The sequence below is a fragment of the Pelodiscus sinensis genome, unplaced genomic scaffold (genome assembly GCF_049634645.1).
Source record: "Pelodiscus sinensis isolate JC-2024 unplaced genomic scaffold, ASM4963464v1 ctg37, whole genome shotgun sequence".
In the NCBI taxonomy this organism is placed as follows: Eukaryota; Metazoa; Chordata; order Testudines; family Trionychidae; genus Pelodiscus; species Pelodiscus sinensis.
Genome location: NW_027465869.1, coordinates 962,943 through 988,511, shown reverse-complemented (window position 1 = coordinate 988,511; position 25,569 = coordinate 962,943). Strand labels below are relative to the sequence as shown.

The window sequence follows — 25,569 nt, the reverse complement described above, 5'->3', positions numbered from 1 at the left end:
CCGGGGACACCCAGGGCTGGAAGGTTTTGGCTTTTCACAATGTTCCCTGGGCTGTTCTACAAAGCTCAGTGCTGATAAGAAACCCAAACAACCCCTGGCTACATCTACCCTGCAGACTTCTTGCTCAAGAACTGTGTTGTGCAAGAGTTCTTGTGCAAAACGTCTTGTGCAAGAGCACGTCCATACTGCCATGTGCTTTTGGGCAAGAATGTCCGAGGCAGTGTTCACGCTCTCTTGTGCAAGAAAGCTCTGATGGCCATTTTAGCCATAGGCTTTCTTGCACACAAAAAAACTGTTGCCCATTCATACTACCTTCTTGTGCAAGAGCTCTTGCACAAGAGGGTTTATTCCTCATGGGGAGAGGAATAACTCTTGCCCAAGAAGCCCACTTTTCCTACGTTTTGCTGTAAATTTAGTTGCTCAAGAACGTGCATGCAGTGTAGATGCTTGTCAAGTTTTTGCGCAAGAACGGCAATTCTTGAGCAAGATGCCTGCAGTGTAGATGTAGCCCCTGGGTGCCCAGAGACGGGCTGTCTAGTCACAGTCTGGCTCGGTGCGCACTCTGCAATGGGAAGATGTCCACGGAGCAGGCAGATGGCAGCAGCACACGGTTCTGGTGGGCCCAGCATCCAGAGGAGCGTTTCCAATATGAGTGTTTACTGACAGTGTCTGTCTCTCGTCTGATTTCACAGTGAGCTTCCCTCACATCCCCCTGCCGCAATTCCTTGACCTTGGCTCTGACTTGGTCTAGGATGTGGGGGTAGGAGGGAGGTGGCCTTTCTTTGTAAGACCATTGGCCATTTGGCATAAATGTCCACATTACTCCACATGGACTGCAGGGCCTGCAGAGACTCCTCCTTGGAACACAGCTGTGGCCCAGACCATGACAGTGCCTGGCGTTTGCTGCCCCTTGCTTGATTTGATTCCCAGCCAATGCAAGGTGGGAAGGGAACAGGCAGCCTCCTGGGGGAGAACTTATTTAACCCTGAACAACAGGCACAAGTGGGTCCCACAGCCAAGGGCTCCCTCTCACCACTTTTCGTGAGGAGCAGCTCAAACACCCTGTAGTGTGTATTCTCAGATTGCCCCTGTCCCACCTGGCTGTTGTCTTGGACCCTCTGTGAGGTCACTGCCTCCTAACCAATGAGCTGAGGTGCTGCACACGGTGCTTATGATGTCACTGCTGCCTTGCAGGGCTCATGTCCTGCTCCTGGCCAACCCTTTGGCATGTCTGAGCTGCTCCCCCTGTATCACCCCCACTCCCTCAGGGTACGTCTACACTACAGAAGTAAACAGGGTCTCAAACACTGCTTCCAATACAGCCAGCTGAAAGGGGAGAGCAGTCCTAGGTGTGGGCACACTCCTTCAGTTGTTTAGCCCTGCAAGATACTCAACTGTTGATTTGTAAATACAGCTCATACTGGGCTGGGAAAGGAATCCGGGCTGTGGCTATGTAAATCCAGTTCAGCCAGTGCTATAGGCCTTATAGAGGATTGGTTGTGAGAATGGAATGTGGAGTATTGTAACTAATTTGGCTGTGGTGGGGTCACAAACCATTGTATCTCTAACTGTAGGAATTGTAAAATATGACACCAGTGCTTGCAGGAGAGACACTGTCATTGAAAAAAGTCTGGGATGGGCGAGCCTTCCCCTTCCAGACTCAAGTGGAGTGGACTCTGGGTGTGGGGGGAAGGAGCGTGAACCAGCAGGCCACATGTCCTCCAGCCATGAGCTATGAGACGGGTTCATTCTGTCTCTCCCTCCCCCACTACCCATTCTAAGGATAGACCTAAAACAGACTCCTTAAGGAATCTCTTTGTTATTTTGAAATAGTATTCCAGTGGGGGCTGGAATCTTTTGTCTAGCCTAGGTGGGGGGCCAAGAGCTGAAATCACCAAGGAAACTGACAAAGAGCAGAAATCACTGGGTTTATCCCAGAGCCAGACCGATCCCGATCATAGAAGCAGCAGCTGGCAGGAGGAAGCAGCCAGCAGGGTGAACGGTAGGGGCAAGAGCAGGTAGTTGGTGGGTGGCCAGTAGGAACAGTGGCAGGTGGCCAGCAGGGTAGCTGGTGGGAGTAGCTGGCGGCAAGCCAGTAGGAGCAGTGGCGGGTGGCCAGCGGAGTGGGTGAGATGCCTCCTATGCCCACTCCCTCCAAGAGTGGGAGGTGAACTCTGAAAATCACGCCTGAGCTCTTATCTGCCCTGAGCAAGGGCAGCAACTGTGAGTGAGGTACAGAGAAAGTTTGGGCATGTGAATGGGACACGTACATTGCTGGACTTACATTACTGGCAAAGGACATTGCTCAAGCCACTTGAGCCGAGACTTATTTGTGGGTTGGTTCTGAACCCTGCTTGTGGTATTTTCCCAGGCGAATGCCACGTTACTTCTTACCCTCTTTCATTAAAAATTTCTTTTCTACATTCAGACTCTGTGCTGGCAAGTGGGGAAGCATCGCTTCCCCGAGGTGCCCGGGTGGGGGGATGGATTTCCCAGGCTGCTGGGTGGGGGCTCAAGCCAGTTTTGTGTGAGATGAATGAAGAGAAACCCCTAGACATCGAACCCAGCCCTGGCTGCTGCCAGCACTACCTGGCAGAAGAGATACACTAGCAGGGGGAGTGACCAAAGCACAGGCCTCGCTATGAGCAGGCTTAGAACTTTTTCAGGGAAACCCTATTGGATTTCTAATCCAACACCTTAACCACTCGGCCATCACAGATGTGAAGACAGCAAAGCCCCAGGGCCAGGGGAACTGGCAGATAATCCCAATGCCCAGGCGTGATGTCACCAGCCACACAAAATTCACACAGCAAACAGGGCTCTTAGAACAGGCGAAGTTTGGGGGCTCGTTGCTGGGCCGTGGGGTGAAGCATCAAACCAGCCCCCTGCTGTGTGGCCTGTGAGTGTTGCTGAATGTGTGCCCCTGAAAACGGGAAACAAAAGGTCTGGGAGCCACACAGAGACCCTGCTGGGCTGAAGTCCCAACGACACCACTTTGTCTTTGCCTGTGGGCTTGGCTGTCTGCAGCCTGGAAACCTCCTGGCTCCTCAGACCACTGGTCTGGATGGAGCGTTACAGACGTCGAAATAATGGAATTGCTGTGTACACGCTCCCATTGTTATTGCAGTGTAACGTCCGTTATTGCCAAGGAACGCTGCCGTGTAGATGCAGCCTCAGAGAAATGCTGAGCAAGGGCTCCTGCAATGTCAGGGGAGTCATTGAAATGAGGTCACTTCTCTAGATATAAAACGGAAGACATGTCAGGAGTGGGATTTGAACCCACATCCCCATTTGGAGACCAGAACACCCAACTGAGGGAAAAACATAACCTTGAGTTTGGTGCCTTAGGGTGTGTCTAGACTACCTAGTTTTGTCGACAAAACTATACCAGCGTCTACACTACCGCTGAGTTCTGTCGACATAACGTCGACAGAACTCAGCAGTTTTGTCGACGCTGGTATACCTCATTTACGAGGTATAACACCTTCTGTCGACAGAACTCTGTCGACAGAAGGTGTTATTCCCTGTAACATTGCGTCCAGACTACGGAGTTCTGTCGACAAAGCAGCTTGCTTTGTCGACAGAACTCAATGTGTCTGGACGCTCTTTGTCGACGGAAGTTTTGTCGACAGTATCTGTCGACAAAACTTCCGTCGACAAAACGCGGTAGTCTAGACGTACCCTTAGACCACTTGGCCATCATGACAAGTGTGTAAAGATATTCACCCGCAGTTTTCTTAAATGTGTGAGTTGCTCGGGGAGGCGGCAGGAGCACCTCTCTTTCCCCATCTAACAGCCACTCTACAGTACAGCTGGGTATATTCCTACTCATCCTCACCTACCGTTGTGAGGTATTTTACAGGGAGCTGACAGGAAACAGAAGAGGGTAAACCGCTGGCCGACAGAACCAAGGCCTGGGATTGTCCTGTGCCAGGGAGTCTGTGTCAGTGCCCTTGGGGATCCTGAGCAGGGTTGGTACTTGGGGGTGGGGCCGTTCTGAAAGGCTGTAGGTGCCCTTAGACCCTTTTGTCCTTCCCTGTCTCACCCCAGCACTGAGCAACACTCAGTGTCGGTCTGAGCATCCGTCCTGCTCTGGGACGTGTCTCTGTGGCAGGAACCCAGGTTACTGAGTGGGGGCTGGAGCCAGTTCTGGGTTGTCTCCTTCAACAACCAAACTGAACCAATGGATCTTGTGCCGACCTGACACTGCGCTGGGCTAGTGCTGTGTGTGCCACAGAGCTTCCTGCAGGGCTGCCCACATGGGAGAGGGGAGGGGCAGTTTGAGTCACCCAGCTCTGCCCCTTCTGAAGGGCTTGTGAAAATGGCAGGTGCTGTCTTGGCAGTGAGGGAGAAGTGGAAAAGAGGCCCTGAGTGAACCTCTTGGGTCACAGCTGCTGTAACAATGAGGTAAGATGAAAGACTTGGCGAATGTCAAGTGAAAACTGAGGCTGGTTTCCCTGACTGGGAATTGAACCCAGGCCTCAGCAGCGAAAGAGCTGAATCCTAACCACTAGACCATCAGTGACACATGAACAAGGCTCTTTCCTTACCTACACTAGCCTTTCACAGGCCACTTTCTGTCCCCTTCAGGACATGGGTCCATTTTCCATTGCCCAGAGGGGACAAGAACAGAAACCAAACAGAACATCAAAGCAGCCAGACAGGGCCATGCCAGTTGCCCAACTAGCCCAGGATCCTGTCTCACAACAGCAGCCAATCTCATTGCCCAGTGGGAATCCTCAGGACAGACATTTGTTAAGTGATCCCTCCCGTCACCCATTCCCAGCTTCTAGAATACACCAGCTCAGGACACCTGCCCTGTCCATCCTGGTGAAATGCCATTCATTGTGGCCACGAGGGCTTCCAAAGTTGAGCAGCTCTGCATTAAGGGTTCTTATTAATGTCAAGAACCTCAAGCAATGTAAAGCCAGATTGTGATGGAACTGGAAAGGAAAATATTTCCACTAGAAGGAAATTTTCCAAGGGGGCACTTAGATTTGAACCAAGGACTACTTGATCTGCAGTCAAACACTCTACCACTGAGCTACACCCCCACAAAAATTGTCATCTGGAGCCAATCTTGGGAACTGGACAAGGAACAAGAGACTTTTGTGTAACTCACGTCCCAGGTGCCACCCTTGGGCTTGGTCTCCACACTGAGCAGGCGGGTGGCAGGGGTCTGATGCTGTCACAGCTGCAAGGCAAGTCACCCACCTGGCCCCTGAGCTCCATGTGGGCAGCAGCCAGACCGTGTGAGTGGAACAGAGGGTCATGGGGGGCGGGGATTTGTATATTTTAGGAAGGGTCCTGAGTCCTGGCTCCCAGCCACGCACCTTGGCAGAAAGACCAGCGGCCCCTGCACAAAGCGCATTGTGGGAATAAGAGTTGGGGCGGCAGGAAAGGGGCCGGCCCCTCAGCACCAGAGAGCCGGTGGGAGAAGATGGGAGTGAATCCTGCTACCTCTCATGCGCAAAGGCAGCACTTTTCCAATGCAGCTAATTCTGCCTCACCTGCAACCTGCCTCCAGTGCTTCTGCCACTGTCTGGCCCAGGAGGGCTGGTGTCCAGCAGCTCTCTGCCCCAACGTGGCTGGCTTTTGGGTAGAGCAAGTAGGAAGTGGGGACCGGGGCTGGGGGAGAGGGGGGCTACTGGAGCCACTTAGCCCCCTGGCTGGCAAAAAGAAAAATTGGAAATTTCTCCCCTCATTGGGGAACATGGGCATCGATCCCACTACCTCTCACATGCGAAGCAAGCGCTCTACCACTTGAGCTAATTCCGCTGCTTCACATAGAAGGGTCTTCTTGGAAGCTCTTCCCTTCTCCACAGAGACGTCGGCCTTCTAGGTCAGTTAGTCGTGGGAAAGGAGAAGGCTCCAAAAAGGCCTCAAGGGCAGATCTCAAGGAGACTCCTTTCAGCAAAGCCATGGGGGGGCTCTGAGATGGCCCCTGCCCTGCAGCCTGTCCCACCTGGCCATTGTCATGGACTCTCTGTGAGGTCATCACCTCCCAATCTCCATTAGCCAATAAGCTGAGGGGCTGCAAAAGGCCCTTGTGATGTCACTGCCACACCCACCCCTGCCCTCCAGGGCTAAAGTTCTGCCCCAGGCAGCCCCTTTGCATGGCTGAGCTGCTCCCAGGGGTGAAAGTGACACATTTCTCACAGGGCCTGTTCTATTGGGCACCACCCCTTGAGCTGGGCAGGAGGGAGGGGGAGGCTCAAGGCAGGAAGTGGGGGGAGGGGTTGTGATAGGACAGTACCTGTAAGAAATTAAAATGTGGAGTGTGGGAGGCTCAAGGCAGGGATTTGGGGAGTGTGTGAGAGTGGGGGGGGCTCAGAGCAGGGGTGAGGATGTGGAAGGTAGAGAAGTCAGGGCACGGGATCTGGGAGAGGCTTGGGGCTGGGACTGTGTGTGTGTGTTGAGGGGATCCCTCTGCTCTGTGCTCCCTGAGGCCCTTTAACACACATGGACTGACCTGGGCGCAGGCCAATGAGGGGGGTTTCAGTGAAGCTACATGTAAATGGATCCCTCTAGCAATCCCTGCCAGCCACACGCACGGGGGGGGACTTTAGCCAAGGAAGCAGAAGCAGCCAATCTGAGGGAGGTTTAGAAGCAAAGGTGGGCTGCTGCCAGGATGGATGAGGGGATGTGACAGGGCACGAGCATGGCCAGGGGAGCAGAGAGGGCCCTGCTGCACCCAGAGACATGGCAAAGCCTGGGATTGAGCCAGGGACCTTTAAATGTTTCATCTAAGGCTCCGCACACTGAGCTGCCAACAAACCCGTCTGGCTCATTATTTACTGTCCAGGGTGTTTTGCAGCCGTGTCACAGCCTGAGTGTTGCTCAGCACTAGTAGGAGACGAGGAGGGATGAAATGGTCCTTTCAGAACAACCCCCAGCCCTAACCCCAAGGACCAGCCCTTCCCTCCACCCTTACTGGGAATTGCCTGGATGCCAGCCCACCCAGCCCACCCCAGTGTCAGCCTAAGGACTGACTGGTCTGTAAAAGCTGCATCCTGGAAATTAGGAAGCAGCTAAAGTGACTCTGGTGGGACTTGAACCCACAATCTTTGAATGTCTTGCTGGACTCACATTAACCACTACGACTCACATTAACCACTACAGCTTAGAAGTCCAACATGCTTTCCATTGTACCCCAGAGCCTCATGGGCTGGTGAGTTGGATATCTCCAGTCTCTGCTTTGCAGCATGGCAATTGCTGGGGGGGGGGGGGGGGCGGGGGGGTCTGTCTCTTTTGGGAGAGGAGGTAGGAAGAGGGAGGGGGCCACTGAAATTAAAGGAGAGAGTTGTAATTGGAGAACGTGGGCATCGATCCCACTGCCTCTCGCATGCTAAGCGAGCGCTCTACCACTTGAGCTAATTCCCCTGCCTGCAAAAGGTTTTGCTGCCTCACCCACCTTGTTCCAGAGCCCACAACATCCCTGCGAGTGCTACTTGTGAGAATCACACCTGTGGGTCAGCTAGCTCGGAGGTTTAGAGGACGTGGTGCTCATATCACACTGACGCGTCTTAAGAGCAAGCCCCTTATTTCAAGCTATAACAGGCTCGCTATTCCGACGTCCCTGCATGGGGATTTATTTCAAAGTGCTGTGTAGCCAGCCCCAAATTACAAAATAAGCTATTTCAAAATAGGCGAATTGATTATTTTGAACTATGGGACGCACCCCTAGTGAGTTAGAGCTGAACTCTGCCCCCAGCTCCCTGCTTCACCCACCCACGTACTGACTCCCTCGCTGCCAGGGGGCTGTTTGCATTGGCCTCTTCTCTCTGTCGCCAGGCTGCAGCCAGGACTGAGACTCAGGCAGGAGAATGTGACCCGGCTCCCTGCACCTGGGCCCTGCATTTCTCATCCCTTCAGAGACACTTGCTAGTGGAGGAATAAATCACAGTCACATGAGTGTAGATTATGAAACTTTGTAGCTGTTGTTGCCTTGGAAACTCCCCACAGACCTTCCCCTGAGGGCCCCGGCAGCCCGCTCACATTGCATAGCTCACTTTGAGGTGAGGGTGCCGTGTAGACATGCCCGTCCTGTTGAGGGCCAGCCTGCTGGGGGGAGGCTCCGGCCACTTCCTTTCCTTGTCTCTCTCAGGCTGTGTCTACACTGCAGAGCTACGTCTACACTGCAGGCTTTTTGTGCTAGAGCAACTGCTCTTGTGTAAAAACTTGCAGAGCGTCTACACTGCAGGCACGTTCTTGCGCAAGTAAATTTATAGTGCAGCATCGGACAACAGGGCTTCTTGCACAGAAGTTATTGCTCTCCCCATGAGGAATAAGCCCTCTTGTGCAAGAAGTCGTCCACAAGGAGTCAGTGTGGATGGTCAACAGAGGTTTCTTGCTCAAGAAAGCCGTATATCTAAAATGTCCATCAGAGCTTTCCTGTGCAGGAGAGTGTCCACACTGCCATAGGCGCGCTTGCAGAAAAGCACTTCTCTTGTGCAACCGCACATGGCAGTGTGAACACATTGTTGCGCAAGACCTTTTGCACAAGAACTCTTGCACAAAACAGTTCTTGCGCAAGAAGCCTGCAGGGTAGATGTAGCCAGGGGGCTTTTGGGTTTGTTACCAGCACTGAGCTTTGTACAACAGCCCAGGGAACATTGTGAAAAGCCAAAACCTTCATACCCTTGTTGTCATCAAGTGGCACAAAGGTTCCCTGAAGCGCTGACTTCAGGTGATTTGAAACAAACCCCAACAGCTCAGATGAGGTGGCCGAGTGGTTAAGGTTATGGCCTACTACTCCAGTGAGCTCTGCACGCATGAGTTAAAATCCCAGCCTTGTTGGGCGTTTGCAGGCTTCTCTCTTGCCTCTCCGAGATTCAGTGCCAGCACCTCCTGCAACCCAGCCTGCCCCAGCCCCTCCCATTGCAGCCTGGGGAAAGGGGAAATCTCCACAGACACACTCCCAGCTGGGACCCTCAATCCCTTCTGCCATCATGGGGAAACCCCACAAAGGAGATTCCGGGCCATGGGGGTCCCTGTGATGCTCCAGCCCTGCAGCCTGTCCCACCTGGCAGTTGTTATGGACCATCTGTGAGGTCACTGCCTCCCAACCAATGAGCTGAGGTGCTGCAAAAGTTCCTTGTGATGTCACTGCTGCCTTGCAGGCTCATGTCCTGCCCCTGGCCAGCCCCTTGGCATGTGTGAGCTGCTTCCCCCCTACCCCCATCACTCAGGGCTGGTTCTGGGGCTCACACAGGGAACATCAGAGGCTGCTCAGGGGGCCACATTGCTAGGCCAGGGGCCCTCCTGTGGGGATGTGGGTGTTGCTGTCCCTGCTTTACAGACAGGGCCAGAGAGCCTCAGCAAGCTGCAGTGGTGGGAGACACTTCCCTGGTTTCAGGAGGGAGACGAGATGTCAAGGCCCATGACTCGGAGCCAGCTACCGATACCCATGGAAAGCTGATTTTCAGAGGGGTGAGATCAGCCCTTCCTGTGTATCTGGCTTCTTCAAAGGTGCTTAATCAGGAGTTAAAAGTTGAAGAAGGCACATTTAGAAGGGTGAATTTCTGTCTCAGGCACTGTCCCACCTGGGGTGACAGTTTCCTCTCACTGACAAAGAATTTACATTCCTCTGCTTTCTGAGACAGTTGGCAAGGATACTCCACAGTGGTTGTCTCTCTCTCTCTCTCTTTCTCTACAGAAGCTGTTCAGACCTCTCACTAGCACATGCTGGTGTTAGGTGCAGGTCTGAGTGCTAAAAGCCCAGGTGTACAAAGTCAGAATGAAGGGATGCATTTTGCTCTAGAAGTGACAGCCAGTGATGGAAAAGGGCAGAGACTTTGCAGATTTCATGAACACAGATGAGGCTGGTTTCCTTGACTGGGAATCCAACCCAGGCCACAGCAGAGAGAGTGCTGAATCCTAGCCACTAGGGAGACAAGAATTTGAGTGCTTTGCTCAGCTACACTAGCTCTTCTCAGGCCACTTTCTGTTCCCTTCAGGACACGGGTCCATTCTCGGAGAAGGCGCGTGATGCTGGTATATTTTGTAGCTCCAGACTCTACCAGAAGATGCCTCCCAGCTCTTTCCCCTGACCGCACTCTCAGGGCCGGAGACGTAGACCTTCCCCTGTGCACCATGGGGGATGTGCCTGCCCTTTGCTCCCTGGGCTGATGAAGCTCTACACAGGGCATCCCTAAAGCCAGGAACATTTCCCAGGCAGGCTCAGCAGAGCCTGCATTGGTGTGGAGGTGCCTTCGGGCCCCTTAAAGGGAGGTTCTACTGTCTGCTTCTCTGTCTGGACCTTGGTGAGTCAAACGTCCCCCAAGTGTCCTCCAGAATAGTTGTGAGATCAAGGCAGAGACATTCCTGCCCCCTGCACAGCTGGCCTGGTCACTCCAACCCTGCTGCTTCAGCCCCTCCCCAGTCTCATTCCTACTCTTCCCTGCCACCCCATCTTTTTAGTGGCGTACCGGGCAACGTTCTCACGATGATCTAACAACCCTTCAATGACAGGAATGCCCAGGCTCTTGTTCTTAGTCACCCAGCCTGCCTCTTTCTAGTACAAACTCCCTCTCCCAAAGTCAGAGCTGCAAGCAGCTCAAACTCTGTTGCATTTAAGAGCAGCCTCTGGAGTCAGATCCTGCAGCTTTAAGCAGAGCTCCAGTATGAAATCCAGGGAGTTCAAACTCTCCCACTGCCTTGCCAGTCACAGTGGCCTCTGCAGCCACTCCAGGCTTGTGGTTGACTCCTCCCCAATCAGCCTTTTCCTGAACCAGCAGCTCCATGGGTGGCCAGAGGAGGTCACTTCTGTGTCTCAGAAGGACTTAGGAAAATGTGAACAAAGACTACAACAAGGTACCACTGAGAGTTGCACCCTAGATCTCTTGTTCACAAGGCAGGTGATTTAGCCAGCTAAGCCATGGTGCCTTCCCTGGGCAGGGCTGTTCTGGTTTATGGTCCAGGACAACACCTTGGACTCAAAAAATGAGGAGTAACCAAGGGCTTTGATTTGAACTACCGCATCCAGGCATGCACTTCCTGGTTCAAATCAGCTGTGATTTGGACTAGCACGCCGGGCGAGATCTTGCTAATGAAGCAGGGGATATTTAAATCTCAGCTTCATTAGCAATTTCGGTCGCCTACATTTGCATCCCTAGTCTGAACTAGGGAGCAAACGAAGACGTACACAAACAGCACTCCGAACTGAGCCCATTAAATAACAGAATATTTACTTTCTATCATAAAGTGTAACAACTATTTCATTTCATGTAGCAATATGAATCATCATCGCTTGTTTGCTAAATCAAGAAGATGGACAATTTTGTTTTATGCCTCAAAGGAACAGATCCGTGTTAGATACCGAATGACTATGGAATGTGTTACAGTGTTAATGTTCTTTGTATTTGATTTCATATTAAATACATGAAGTCATGTACTTTGTTAATTATCCCTTGTTTCAGTATTTTTTCTTCTATAAAATTATAAAACTATATTTAGTGTGGCAAGGGCCCCTCTTCTCCAAGCCACTACTGGGGTTTTGCAGCAGGTCTCAGTGGTAGGGAGCCCAAGCCAGGGGCCCACAGGCTCCCTCCTTTGCTGCCTTTACCCAATGCTGGTCCCACTTGTTCTCTCCCTTTCTTCCTCTCCGCCACCTTCCTTTTGTCCTCTCACTCCTTCCTCCAGCCTCCAACTGCTGAGGCTTTTAAAGGCCCTCAGAGAGACAGCAGAGAAGTCAGCTGGCCCCAATTTGCCTGAGCCAGCTCCCTCCCAGCTGCACCTAATTGTGCTGCAGTTCTCTGCTTTTCTAACAGGAGTTCTTCCCTTTTGGGCTGCTTTTTCCCCTCTCTGCAGCAGCTCCCTGGCCTGACCCTGCCACACATCCCCCCCCCCCGCTCAACCCCATGGGGTTGGGTTACTTGGGTCGGACAACAATGCACCCTTGACAACCCGTCTGCATTCCCATGCTGGGTTCCTGATCTGTGTTGCACACGGAAGTGGAAGGGCTGCAGGGACAGGAACCGTCGGGTAACCCTCGCATTTCTGTCCTTGTTTCGGTGCATCCACTGCAGAGGCGCATGATCGGTGACCAGGGTAAACTTCCGCCCAAGAAGGTAGTAGCGAAGGCTTTCCATGGCCCACTTTACTGCGAGACATTCTCTTTCTACCACGGCGTAGTTTTGTTCCCTCGGCAGAAGCTTCCTGCTGAGGTACAGGATTGGGTGCTCCTCTTCTCCCACCATTTGAGACAATACAGCTCCCAGTCCTACTTCGGAGGCATCCGTCTGCAAGATAAACTCCTTCTTAAAATCAGGGGCTATGAGAACTGGATTGCCACAGAGGGCATTCTTGAGATCTTTAAAAGCTTCTTCCGTCTCCGTGGTCCACTTTACAATGTCGGGACCACATGCTCTAGTCAGGTTGGTCAGAGGGCAGGCCCTGGAGGCAAAGTTGGGGATGAACCTGCGGTAATACCCAACCAACCCTAAGAATGCCCTGACCTGCTTTTTCCGGGTTGGTCGGGGCCAATTCTGTATTGCATCCACTTTGTTGAGCTAGGGCCTCACTACCCCCCTTCCCACGATATACCCGAGATATTTGGCCTCGGCCAGTCCAATCGTACACTTTGCGGGGTTCGCCGTAAGTCCTGCTCTTCTTAACATCTCCAATACTGCCTCTACTTTTTCAATGTGTGTGTCCCAGTTAGGACTGTGGACAACAACATCGTCCAAATAGGCCGCTGCGTACTTGGCATGGGGCCGCAACAGCTTGTCCATGAGCCTTTGAAATGTTGCAGGAGCCCCATGCAAACCAAAAGGGAGGACCGTGTATTGAAAGAGACCCTCCGGAGTCGAAAAGGCTGTCTTTTCTTTGGCCCCTGGTGCTAGGGGGATCTGCCAGTAACCCTTGGTCAAATCGAGGGTGGATAGAAATCGGGCCTTGCCCAGTTGGTCAATGAGCTCATCCACCCTTGGCATGGGATAGGCATTGAATTTGGACACTTCGTTTAACTTTCGAAAGTCATTGCAAAAGCGCCGGCTTCCATCTGGCTTGGGCACCATAACAATAGGGCTAGACCACTGGCTATGGGACTCTTCAATGACTCCGAGCTTCAGCATTTTCTCCACTTCAGCTTGGACCTCTTTTTGTTTTGCCTCAGGTATCCGGTATGGCTTAACGTGCACCTTCACCCCGGGGTCTGTGATGATGTCATGGTAAACCTCCGTAGTTCTACCCGGTTCTGTCAAAAACACATCCTGATTCCGCTCAATCATGTCGGCTGCTTCGGCCTGTTGGTCCGGGGTCAGTTCGGGAGATATTCCCACCTGCCTTGGTGGGTTTTCCCCTTGGGGTGGTGGCCCCAGCACAACCCAGGCCACTTCTCTGTCTCGCCAGGGTTTCAGCAGGTTGACATGATATACCTGCTCAGGCTTTCGCCGGCCAGGCTGGCGAACCTTATAGTTTACCTCTCCCCCTGCTTCTATTATTTCATATGGCCCCTGCCATTGGGCTAGGAGCTTACTCTCCGCCGTTGGCACTAGCACCATCACCCGGTCTCCGACCTAGAACTTCCGGGCGGTTGCTCGTCGGTTGTAATAGACCTGTTGGGCTTCCTGTGCCTTTTCTAGGTGCTCCCGCACTATGGGGGTGACTCTGGCTATCCTGTCCCTCATCTGGAGCACATGATCAACTACATTTCTCCCCAGGTTGGGCTGTTCCTCCCAGGCTTCCTTAGCAAGGTCTAGTATGCCCCATGGATTACGCCCATACAAAAGTTCAAACGGGGAGAAGCCAGTCGACGCTTGGGGAATCTCCCTTACCGCGAACATGAGGTAGGGTAGCAGCATATCCCAATCTTTGCCATCCTGGCTTACCACTTTCTTGAGCATACTTTTTAGTGTCCTGTTAAACCGTTCAACTAGACCATCGGTTTGAGGATGGTATACTGAGGTCCGCAGGGCCCGTATGTGGAGCAAGGTACACAAGTCTTTCATAAGCTTGGACACAAAGGGGGTCCCTTGGTCCGTTAGGATTTCTTTAGGAATCCCTACCCTAGAAAAGATTTGAATTAGGTCCTTAGCAATGGTCTTGGATAGGGTGTTGCGTAGGGGCACTGCCTCTGGGTATCGAGTAGCATAGTCCACTACAACTAGTATGCTCTGATGGCCCCGGGCAGACTTCTCTAGTGGGCCAACTATGTCCATAGCGATCCGTTCAAAGGGGATTTCAATTATTGGTAGGGGTACTAACGGGGCCCTCAGGTGTGGTTGGGGCCCATGTAGTTGGCACTCCGGGCAGGAAGCACAGTACCTCTGGACTTCTACATAGATCCCAGGCCAAAAGAACCTCCGAAGAATGCGGTCCAGGGTCTTATCCACCCCTAGATGTCCTCCAAATAGATGACTGTGTGCCAATTCCAGTACTGCCCTCTGGTGCTTCCGGGGTACCAAGAGTTGTTCCACCTCTTGGCCCTGTATATGAACTACCCTATATAGAAGATCCCCCTTGATTATATAGAAGGGCCCCGTGCCCTTGTTCCTCCCCTCCACTGGGACCCCATTAACTTCAACCACCTCCTTACGGATATTCTGATATATTGGATCATTGGCTTGGTCCTGCCCAAAGGTCTCCCTTTGGGATTTCCCCTGTTCAGGCTCCAGGGAACCTAGCCCCCTTTCCTCCCTTGATGAGCTGGGTCCTGCTTCAGGCTCATCCTGTCCCGGGGCTTCGGCTCTAGTAGTTGGGTAGGCCTCCCCTTCTACCCATGTCTGTTTCCGACCTTGGGTCAAGATCATGGTCCCCAATTTCTTTGAGGCCCTCCTCTCCCGTCGGGTTTTCCGGGGCTCCCCAGGCACCGAGAACAGGTCCTGGGAGAACTCATGGAAGGCTGGGAGGGAGCTATCCTCCTCCTCCCAGTCCCATGATAGCAGGTCACTAAACCTGGGGAAGTCTCGCTCAATGACCACCGGGTAGGGGAGCCTTGGGACCACCCCCACAGTTACCTCTGTAACCCTCCCTTGTACTTCTATTTCCACAGGGATGGTGGGGTAGTAACTAGTATCCCCATGTACACAAGATACTCCAGTGTACTTGGCTCAAGTCAGCTGATTTTGCCCCACTAGCTTCCCTGAGACCAAGGTAACGGCACTCCCGGAATCTACTAAGGCAGTGGTTTCTACCCCATTCATTTTTATGGGCTGGGTGTACTGATGGGGGCCCACTGCTACCCCTACGAGGTTAACTAGAACACTTTGTAGGTTCCCCAGGTCACATTGCGTAGGTTCGTCTACATTAGGGCACTGAACCGCAATATGCCCTATCTCCCCACAGGCATAACACCTATAACCTGGGCGGGACAGCCCCTTTTGTTTTGGGCTGTTGGGTCTTGATCCCTGGCCCTCCCCTGTCCAGACCCCAAGGTCTTTTGCCCGTCCCGGCCGCTCTTCCGCCTCTTTTCTTCCTGTCTGGACTCGGTCGGAAACTTCAGGGGCACAGGTCCTTGGGGGGAAGGTGGACCTTCTGCTCGGCTGCACCTCGACTCTGGGGCTGCGGGAAAGTCCTTTAGCTGTCAATCGCCTCTCAACGAGAGCCACCAGCTCATCAAATGTCGTGGGGTCATTCTGGCCCACCCATTCCCAAAGGTCTTGGGGTAAACCCCTCATGTACCGATCAAGAACGATCACCTCGATAATCTTGTCGGGGTTGTGGATGTCGGGCCGCAGCCACTTCCGGGCCAGATGAACCAGATCAAACAACTGAGTTCTGGGGCCCTGGTCATCTCGATATCGCCAGTTGTGAAATCTCTGGGCTCTCACTGCGACCGTGACCCCAGCCCGTGCCAGGATCTCTGCTTTCAGCTGGGGGTAGTCGGATGCAGCTTCCTCTGCCATGTCAAGGTATGCCTTCTGGGCTTCTCCGCTCAGAAAAGGGGCTAAAATGCTGGCCCACTGAGCTTGAGGCCAGGCCTCCCGCAAAGCTGTCCTTTTGAAGGCCAAGAGATAGGCCTCAACCTCATCATCTTTTGTCATTTTCTGTAAGTAGAAATTGGCCCGCAAGGGTCGAGCCCCATCTTGATCACGTACCTGGACTGTCAGGGCTTTCAGCTGCGTCACCACCTCCTGCAGGGTGGCCCTGTCCTGGGCTACTTGGCTCATCAACAACTGGTTGGTTTCTTGTTGGATCCGCACCGACTCCTGCTGGGCAGCTGCTTGCACCCGAGTAGCCTCTTGTTGAGCCGCCGTGGCCTGCACCAGTGCTTTTACCAGGTCCTCCATGGGGACTTTGCTTTGCAAGGGGCCAACTTAGCTAGATTTGGGTTGCTGTGAGGCCTCACAGCTGCAATCCCACTCCTGACACCACGTGTGGCAAGGGCCCCTCTTCTCCAAGCCACTACTGGGGTTTTGCAGCAGGTCTCAGTGGTAGGGAGCCCAAGCCAGGGGCCCACAGGCTCCCTCCTTTGCTGCCTTTACCCAATGCTGGTCCCACTTGTTCTCTCCCTTTCTTCCTCTCCGCCACCTTCCTTTTGTCCTCTCACTCCTTCCTCCAGCCTCCAACTGCTGAGGCTTTTAAAGGCCCTCAGAGAGACAGCAGAGAAGTCAGCTGGCCCCAATTTGCCTGAGCCAGCTCCCTCCCAGCTGCATCTAATTGTGCTGCAGTTCTCTCCTTTTCTAACAGGAGTTCTTCCCTTTTGGGCTGCTTTTTCCCCTCTCTGCAGCAGCTCCCTGGCCTGACCCTGCCACATTAGCTAAGCTCTTTGTGAGTAACTGGCAGGTACCACAGTAGCCCACATCTGCACAAGCCCAAACGACCTCACTAGTGGTGCACATTATGAAACTCACTCCGTCCATTGGCAGCCGCAGTCCTTTCAGCCACTGGGACACCCTAAGAAAAGTGGCAGGAATGGGGCCAAGTGCGAGTCAGGCTGAGGGGGACAGGCAAAACTCATCTTGCCTTGCAGGGCCACAAAGAGGAGCATCTCTCTTGTATACTGCCACAGAAAAAACATGCCTGATAGAAGTGTCGGCCTTAGAAAGCTGCAGACAGTTGCCAAAGTAGTTCAGTAGAGAGTGTGTTAGATGGAAGATTTGAAGGGTACTGGTTCAATCCCTGGCTTTGGCAGAACCCTTTCTCAAGATGGCTTAGTCTATTTTGGCATCTCTGGTAAGCAAACATCTGGGCTATGTCTACACTTTTGGGTTCTTGTGCAAGAAGTTTTGCGCAAGAACACGCCTTGTGTGAGCTATGCTTTTGTGCAAGAGCATCCATGGCGGTGTGGATGCTCTCTTGTGCAAGAACTTTCTGATGGCCATTTTAGCCATAGGGAATTCTTGCACAAGAAACCCCTGCCGAGCGTCCATACTGCCCTCTTATGTAAGAGCCCCTGTGCAAGAGGGCTTACACCTGTTAAAAAAGGAGCATAGCTCTTGCACAAGAAGTCCTCTCTTACCATGCCGTACTGTAAATCTTCTTCCGCAAAAGGAGGCGGGCAGCGTGGACGCTCTGCAGATTCTTGCACAAGAACAGCCATTCTTGCACAAGAACCCATCAGTGTAGACATAGCTCTGCAGTTGAGTTCAAAAGCTGTATCAAGAGGCCGGGAATGACATCATAAAGATGATGATATTTCAGGGTTAGAAACTGGAGAGGGGATTTTATGCCACCTCAGAGATTGTTGACACAGTAGAACAGGGGTCTTGGTTTCAGCTGCTCCCAGCTGTCGTGGAATAAACACACGTTAGCTTTAGGGTTCAAGACAGACAAAACCACCTTAATAACCCAGCTGGGGAGGGGGGGGGTTGTCACAGATGCCAGGGAGTCACCCCTTACCAATACAAGCCCCTTCCTCACACTCAAATGCCTGAGATATTTATACCTTCTTACAAAGTCAAAGTGGAAATTTACAGAGAAAAGAGGAAGTAAGGCACTTTATCCTTAAATGGTAATCTCTGCTTGACCCGATAACAAATTGCAAGCAGTGTGATTTTTTCTTTGTTTGTTTAACAGCATTGTGGTTTCTTGCTCAACTTGCTTAGGAAGCTCGCTTCTGACGCAGGACGCACTGCGTACGGTTCAGTCTTTGGCCAGGCTAGCGAGGCCTACCTCCACAGTATGTATTGGACATAAATATTTTACATAATTTAAAATAAAGTTTGATCAACTAACATGAGAAAGTTAAAAGGTATAATCTCTTTAATAATTTAAATGCAACTGCCCAGATGCTGTACTAGCAAAATGGCTTGACTAATTATGTAATTAACCGTGAGTTTCCATTAGCAACAGTAATCTACAGAAGGTTTGCAGAGGGCATCGTGTGATTAGCCGGGCTGGGTCGGGCCTGAGCATCGCTGAGGGAATCCACTCAGGGAAAATTACTCAAAACCAGGACTGCTGACAGCCCTTGACTGGAGACCTTTCTAAAATAGGCCACAAACCAGACACACTGAGCACTTCAGCTGCCAATCCAGCCTGCAGGAAGCCTCATGAACAAAACCCCTCAAATACCCCAGCTCTTCCTATGCCACAATCAGCCCTGGGCTTATACACAGGTGAGTGGTTATAGAACCCAATCTTTCCAACCCAGAACAGATCCACCTGGCTCCAAAGAACCAGCCATGAATCCCTGGTCAATTTATACTTTAGATCTACCCACAAGATCACAGTGGACCAATCCTTTAGAATCTAAAGTTTTATTAATAAAAGAAAGAAAAGGTTGAGAGTAAGGCTGTTAAGGAGAATACATTATATACATCAATCAGCAAGTTCTTGATGCAGGATCTTAGCAGAGATGTTACAAACTGCTAGCATAAAAGTCTTTGGGGTACATTGTATGTCAGGATGGGTCAGCAATCCTTCCTGTGTCTCTGTCCTTAGCAAGGCTGCATCTGGGATAAGTAGCAAGACTGAAGACAAGAGGGAGCCCCCTCCTGGCATTTGATATTCATTAGTGGTGTCTCCCAAGCTGGACCTAGTTACATGGTCAAGTGACCTGTTTCATATGCCAGCAGCCATTGTGCCCTGGATGCTTTGCACCTTTCCACACGCATTCCTCAGGTGTGTATTGGCCAACCTGAGAACCATTGTCCTTGGAGCCATACTGATTAGCATAGTCACTCATTGGACAGTCCTTCCTCATGACAGGCAGTCCATGCACAGCGTCAGCAGAGCCCATAGTCATAACTCCCCATACAAACTCCAAACTAGTACATGAATACCACACATAGAATCAGCACAATATCAGCTTGCATTTGACACCTTGCATGGCCCACTCTGTACCAAATTTGGGGCAAACAGTTTCCCGTGAGTACAGCAATGATCTTAAGGTGAGTATGCTCACCTTCAAATCCAATAAAGTGACAGGGGTCTCAAGAAAGGATTGGGGTCTTGAAGAAGGATCTGGGATGCAGAAGCAGGCAGGTGTCTGGCCTGGGGGAAGGTGCAGTGTGTGGCCAGGAGAGAGGGTGCAAGTGAAAAGAAGGGTGTCAGTGCAAGCTGGGGGTGCTGGCTGCCGGGGGAAAGTGAATTGAGGAGATTGGGAGGGAATGTCTGGGAAGGACAACAAATATTACCTGGCTTTGGGCCCCCTTGCAGCAACATCTCCAGTCACACTGTCTTGGTCACCCTGGAGGGAGGCTCAGCTGCTGCAGCAGCAGCCACACAGACTAGGACCAGCCCCGGACACCAGGCACCACTACTGCACCCATTCAGTCTAGGGTTGGAGGTGTTGCTGCTGCAGCCATGCAACCCAGGACCAGCCCCAGAGACACCCCTGACATGGTCATGTGGCCCTTGAGGCCAGCAGTGCAGTGGCAGCAGTGCCTCTAATGCCAGCCTCAGATTGTGTAGCAAAGGCTCAGCCTAGCGCTGCCTCCTCTCTAGTGGTTACAAAGCATGAAGAGGGGGTTGGGCTAAGCTCCTTCCCCCTCAGTACATCTTCATTTGGAGGTGGGGCCTGGCACTGCCTTGTGGACAAGATCAAAGCCTTAGGCAGGCTGTATTCTGTCAACAGAGAAAAATTTTGCTCACCACTACTATAGGGTTTCTCACCTATGTGGATTCAACTATATGCATCAAGGCTTGAACTCTCACTATAGCATTTCCCAAAGTCAGAGCAGTTAAAGGATTTCTCTACTGTGAGAGTTCTCACAGATAGCAAGGTGTGACCTCTGACTGCAGCATTTCCTACAGTGAGAGCAGGTGACTAGCTTCTTCTGTATGGGTTTTCCTATGTCTAACAAGGGTTGAGGTAATACTGAAGCTTTTCCCACACTCAGAGCAGCTGAACGGTTTATCCCCTGTGTGACTCCTCCTATGGATGACAAGGTGTGGTCTCTGTCTGAATCTTTTCCCGCAGTCAGAGCAGATGAAGGGTTTCTCCCCTGTGTGGATTCTCCTATGGATAACAAGGGCTGAGCTCTGACTAAATCTTTTCCCACAGTCAGAGCAGCTGAAGGGTTTCTCTCCTGTGTGGGTTCTCCTATGGGAAATAAGGTATGATCGCTGGCCGAAACTTTTCCCACAGTCAGAGCAGATGAAGGGTTTCTCTCCTGTGTGGGTTCTCCTATGTGTAACAAGGTGTGACCTGTGACTGAAGCTTTTCCCACAGTCAGAGCAGCTGAAGGGTTTCTCTCCTGTGTGAACTCTCCTATGGATAACAAGCTGTGACCTGTCATTGAATTTTTTCCCACAGTCAGAGCAGGTGAAGGGTTCCTCTCCTGTGTGGGCTCTCCTATGGATAACAAGGTGTGAACTCCGAGTGAAGCTTTTCCCACAGTCAGAGCAGGTGAAGGGTTTCTCTCCTGTGTGGACTCTCCTATGGATAACAAGGGTTGAGGACTGACAGAAGCTTTTCCCACACTCAGAGCAGCTGAACAGTTTCTCTCCTGTGTGGGCTCTCCTATGGGTAACAAGGTATGACTGCCGACTGAAGCTTTTCCCACAGTCAGAGCAGCTGAAGGGTTTCTCTCCTGTGTGGGCTCTCCTATGGCTAACAAGGTGTGACTGCCGACCGAACCTTTTCCCACAGTCAGAGCAGGTGAAGGGTTTCTCTCCTGTGTGGACTCTCCTATGTCTAACAAGCTGTGACCTGTCATTGAATTTTTTCCCACAGTCAGAGCAGGTGAAGGGTTTCTCTCCTGTGTGGACTCTCCTATGTCTAACAAGCTGTGACCTGTCATTGAATTTTTTCCCACAGTCAGAGCAGGTGAAGGGTTTCTCTCCTGTGTGGACTCTCCTATGGATAACAAGGGTTGAGGTCTGACTGAAGCTTTTCCCACAGTCAGAGCAGCTGAAGGGTTTCTCTCCCGTGTGAACTCTCCTATGGATAACAAGGTGTGACCTGTGACTGAAGCTTTTCCCACAGTCAGAGCAGCTGAAGGGTTTCTCTCCTGTGTGGGCTCTTTCATGTTTAATAAGAGTTACACAGTCACTGCAAGCACAAGGTGAATGTTGATGGGGGATTTTCTTTTGAACAGTTTCTGTGTTTGTTTTCAACCTTCTGCTCCTGTGACTGGATTTATCCTGTCCTGCTCCTGGACGGTTTCCCTGCTGCCTTTGTAGACTACGCTGACTATCAGAAGTCTCTCCTTGCTCAGGACTCTGAGAAACATGCCCTTCAGATCGTCCCACTAACACCCCACATGGAGCCATTTGCTCAGGTTCTTCCTCCTGAAGACTCCTCTCACTGTTCTCATTCAGCATCCCATCACCTGCTGAGATGGAGAGAGAAACCACACAGGAGTCATTCCCTGTGCTGAGCTGAAAGAAAAATTCTGAATGGAGAACAGAAAATGGGGGAGAAACCCAAAGAATGGCTGGAAAGATTCAGTAATCCTGAGCTGAGTTAACCCTGCACCCCCATAACACATTTCCCACCCTGCTCTCTCAGACTGGAGTTGATGACAGGCTGAAGGGCCAGTCAGACTGGATGAAAACACACAACCAACATCTGCTATGAGAATACAGACATTGGTTTGAGTCAGTTTAGCTGATTTCTCACCTGTGTGGGAGTCACTGATGATCTCCCCTTCCTCACAGCCTTGGAGATCCGGGATCTGCAGCTCTTCCCTTTTCTCCACCCAGGAGAGCACACGAGTTTTGGAGACTGGAAATCCTATTCGGGGAGCAATTAACCAAGTGCTGATCTTGTTCATTAAGGTCTGCACCATTCCTGCTTCCAAAGCCAGGATCTGAGTCTCCTATCCAGGCAGGCTCCTTCCAGAGACTGGTCTCTGGCTGGTACAAGATCCCAGGACACACTAATTCCATCCTCCCCCCGCCCCACCACCATATTGAGAATAGCCCAGCTGACTCCCATGGGGAACTGAGCGCTCTGCTGCACTCTTACAGGATACAACTCAGTCTCCTTTAGGGCCTGTTCCATACTTGGACAGGACAGGAACACACTGCTCATGAGGGGAGAGCTCTAAGACTTTCAGGACTGACAAATGCCTCTAGCCAGGACTCATACTTGAGCTGCCACATGTGAGGTCTCTAGGCCTGGGAGGGAAAGGATCCAGCAGAGCTCTAGAGCCCTATGGGCTCTGCCCACAAAGCTCTTGGCTGGGGGATGGAATTGCCCTGCTCTTGGGCTCAGGTGCTCTACTTGAGCCAGAAGGAGGCAGGGGAATTGTCTGATCAGGAAAATGAATCCTTGGCTGGCCACTTCAGGCCCTGCCTATGGTCCACACTCCTGATCCTGACTGACTGTGCCATGGTGGGCCCTGTCAGCTGCCCACAACAGCGGTCAGTCCTGCAGACAGCCAGGGCAGTGCCAACCTGTTCCTGTGGCCAGCCAAGATGGAGATAGGATGGGCTGCTTCTCTGCTGCTTGTAGATGCTCCTGCAACTCAGCTCCCCTCCTGCAGCCTTGGTTCTACTCTGCCAGCAGCAACAGCCATCCTCTTGTGGCCAATCGGGCCTGCCATTTGGTGCCTCTCTGGCTTGTACAGAATCAAGACTCTGAGTTGGTGCCTTCCTTCCAGGGGCTCAGCACAATAGGACAAGAAGACCTTGCAGACGCTAAGAGCAGCTGCACCCTGCCCCACAACTCTGGTCCCTGCCGTTCTTGCTTGGACCCTTCCACCGACACTCCAGCCAAGGCACAACATGGGAAAGATGGTGGGGACCACAATGAGAGCTTGGCTGTGGGAAGAGCAGCACCACTATTATGTCACTGAACCTCCTCTCACCTCACAAAGGAGCCAGGATTACTGGGGCAGATACTGCTGATATTGGGGGTTCAGGCAATGAGCGACCCTAAACCAAACCCAACCCAGCTGCTCCAGAGCCCACCCAGCTTCTGTTAAACAAGGGGATAGGAATCCTCACCCAGCCAGCTCACAGCCTCATAATTCTCCTGCATCACATCCCTGTAGAGGGCTCTCTGGCCCGGGTCCAGCAGAGCCCATTCCTCCTCAGAGAAATACACAGCCACCTCCTCGAAGCTCACCAGCTTTGCCACAGCCATTTCTTGTCCCTGGCTCTGCAGGCCAGGGGCTGAGGCGGAGTGAGATATGGGTGTTCTGCAGCCTGGCAGGGGGAAAAGGGGAATTGGAGACATTTCAAAAAGGGCTTTAATCCTTTCCACACACAATTTTGCTCACACTCTGTCCCTGGTGAAAAACAGGCTGGACTTTGCAGTTTTGGGCAAACGCTGAGTCTAGATATTCCATAAACACCACCCACAAGTTAGATCCGAAGGTTGTATTTATTTCTCTCAATACCTGGCTTGAGTTACATTACTTTGCCTGCAACAATGGGATTCAGTTCTCAGCAACCAATGTTTCTGCTAACAAGTCACATATTCATCTGTGTGAACATGGACATAGGTTTAATTTAATTTGGGCTGCAGTATTTATAATCCTCAGTCTTCATGCATTGATTTGCAGCCCAAATTTTGGTTCTCGCATCTGACAGACTTTAGAAACTCTCTCCACAACTGAGAGGAAAATACTTAATATGAGTATTTAGATGCATATTATTAAACACGTGTGCTGAGTGTTTGCAAGCTAAGACCTTAAAATTCATGGATTCATGACATCAGAAGCTATCCTTAGCCATGTAGGCTGTCCGCTCTGCGGCACAAGACATGACACTTAGCCCAGCTACCCAGGCACAAAGCTGTTCCCCCACAGCATGTTTTCTAGAAAGTTGCCCAGTGCTCATTTGAAGACATCAAGAGATGGAGAAACCACCAGTTCTTTGCTCGTTTGTTTCAGCAGGCAATCCTCTTACCCATCAAATATTTGTGCCTCCTCTCTAGCCTGAAATTCTCCGGCTGCAGCTTTCACTTATTGGCTCTCACTGAGCTGTATCCAGTAGACCAGGGATTGGCAATTCATTTTGATGGGGGGGGGCGGGGGAGGCACTCCAAGATTTTGGAAAGTGGTTGAGAGCTGCACTCTTCCAAGATATTAAGCGGCAAATACAGCGAATGGGTAGGACAGTAGGGGAAGAAAGGAGCTTTGGGTGAGGGCTTGGGATGCAGGAGGGAAAGAGGGGTCTGGGAAGGAATTTGGTTAAGGAGGCAAGTGTGATCTGGGGCACTGGATTAGCCAACTACTCATGAGATATTTAAAGTAAGGTCAATTTAGAGAAGTGGCTGAGTGGACAAATAGGGGACTGAGGGGTTTCTGACCATGAAGAGCTTCTTGCATACTTGAATGCAGGAAGAGAACAAAGAGTTTAATATAATATAATGTGTGAAAGGAAGGTATTGAGGCCTACCCAGAATATGTCAAATGAGCACCAGTTTAATTGTTAAGTGGAAAGGAAAGGCAGCACTCAGATACAGGAGATAAAAATAAAAACAAAATTTGATTGGTTGACCAACAATAACCCCGCTTTTAGGGAAGTAAGTAACTCAGACAGCAGTATGCAACAAAGTGCTGATTACCCCAAATGGAGCAGACGAAAGTTTTTTGTAAGGGCAGAATGAGACAACAAAAATCTAACGTCAGCAATTGTCAGGTGAGTGGAGGAGTACCAAAATACCGAAACAGGGTATATAAGGTGGGCTGAAACAGACCACGAGCGGACAGGTTGCGAATCCGAAAAGCCAGGTCTGATCAACCAGGGCTCCCTCCCCGGCGCTGAATCTCGCTGCCGTACGTAAGCTCCGAAAGGGGAACAAATAAGCTCCGAAAGGGGAACGAATACCGGTCGTAAGTTGCAACGAAAAATCCAAAGAAAGGAAAAACATAAAGAAAAGAATATCTCCTGAATCTAAGCAATGCTTCTATCTTTCTTAACGTGAGTATTATATAACTGTTAACTCCATAAATTTCTTAAAGGTAACTCAGGAGGGTATATCAGTAGGAGAAGTTATTTCTTGTTATTTTTAACTGTACTGTTTTTCTACTTTTTCTTTGTATATTATATTGTCTTAAAAGAATCAAAAATAATGAATTGATTTAAATGGAAAATTGATTATAAAGTAAATAGAAAAAATAAATAATCTTTGTTTAACCCTAAAAAGAAGTATTCCTCTCTCTGTGGTTTCAAATCCTTTAAAGAACCAAACCCGGGTACCGAAATGGTGTACCAACAAGTAGGATATAAAGAAACAAGTGAAGTATGGGGAAGAGGAATGGTTACTACACCTGAGCGTTGGTG

The 25,569-nt window shown here is 51.2% G+C and overlaps 1 protein-coding gene and 2 non-coding genes across 3 annotated transcripts in view; all 3 read right to left on the bottom strand.

Moving 5' to 3' along the window:
- Positions 1-4,453: 4,453 nt before the first annotated feature.
- TRNAE-UUC (transfer RNA glutamic acid (anticodon UUC)) lies at positions 4,454-4,525 on the bottom strand. Its single transcript has one exon. It is a non-coding gene; the product is annotated as a tRNA-Glu (tRNA).
- Positions 4,526-4,982: 457 nt separating this feature from the next.
- Positions 4,983-5,054, bottom strand: TRNAC-GCA (transfer RNA cysteine (anticodon GCA)). The gene has a single exon. It is a non-coding gene; the product is annotated as a tRNA-Cys (tRNA).
- A 13,593-nt stretch (positions 5,055-18,647) lies between these two features.
- The window catches only part of LOC142824070 (uncharacterized), a 408,405-nt gene continuing 401,483 nt past the window's right edge, over positions 18,648-25,569 (bottom strand). The window contains exons 9-10 of the mRNA XM_075915810.1: positions 21,953-22,066; positions 18,648-21,665 (exon numbers count right to left, since the gene is read on the bottom strand). Coding sequence (XP_075771925.1) covers positions 20,137-21,665; positions 21,953-22,066 — 1,643 coding nt within the window. The 3' untranslated portion in view covers positions 18,648-20,136. The remainder of the gene's footprint in view (positions 21,666-21,952; positions 22,067-25,569) is intronic.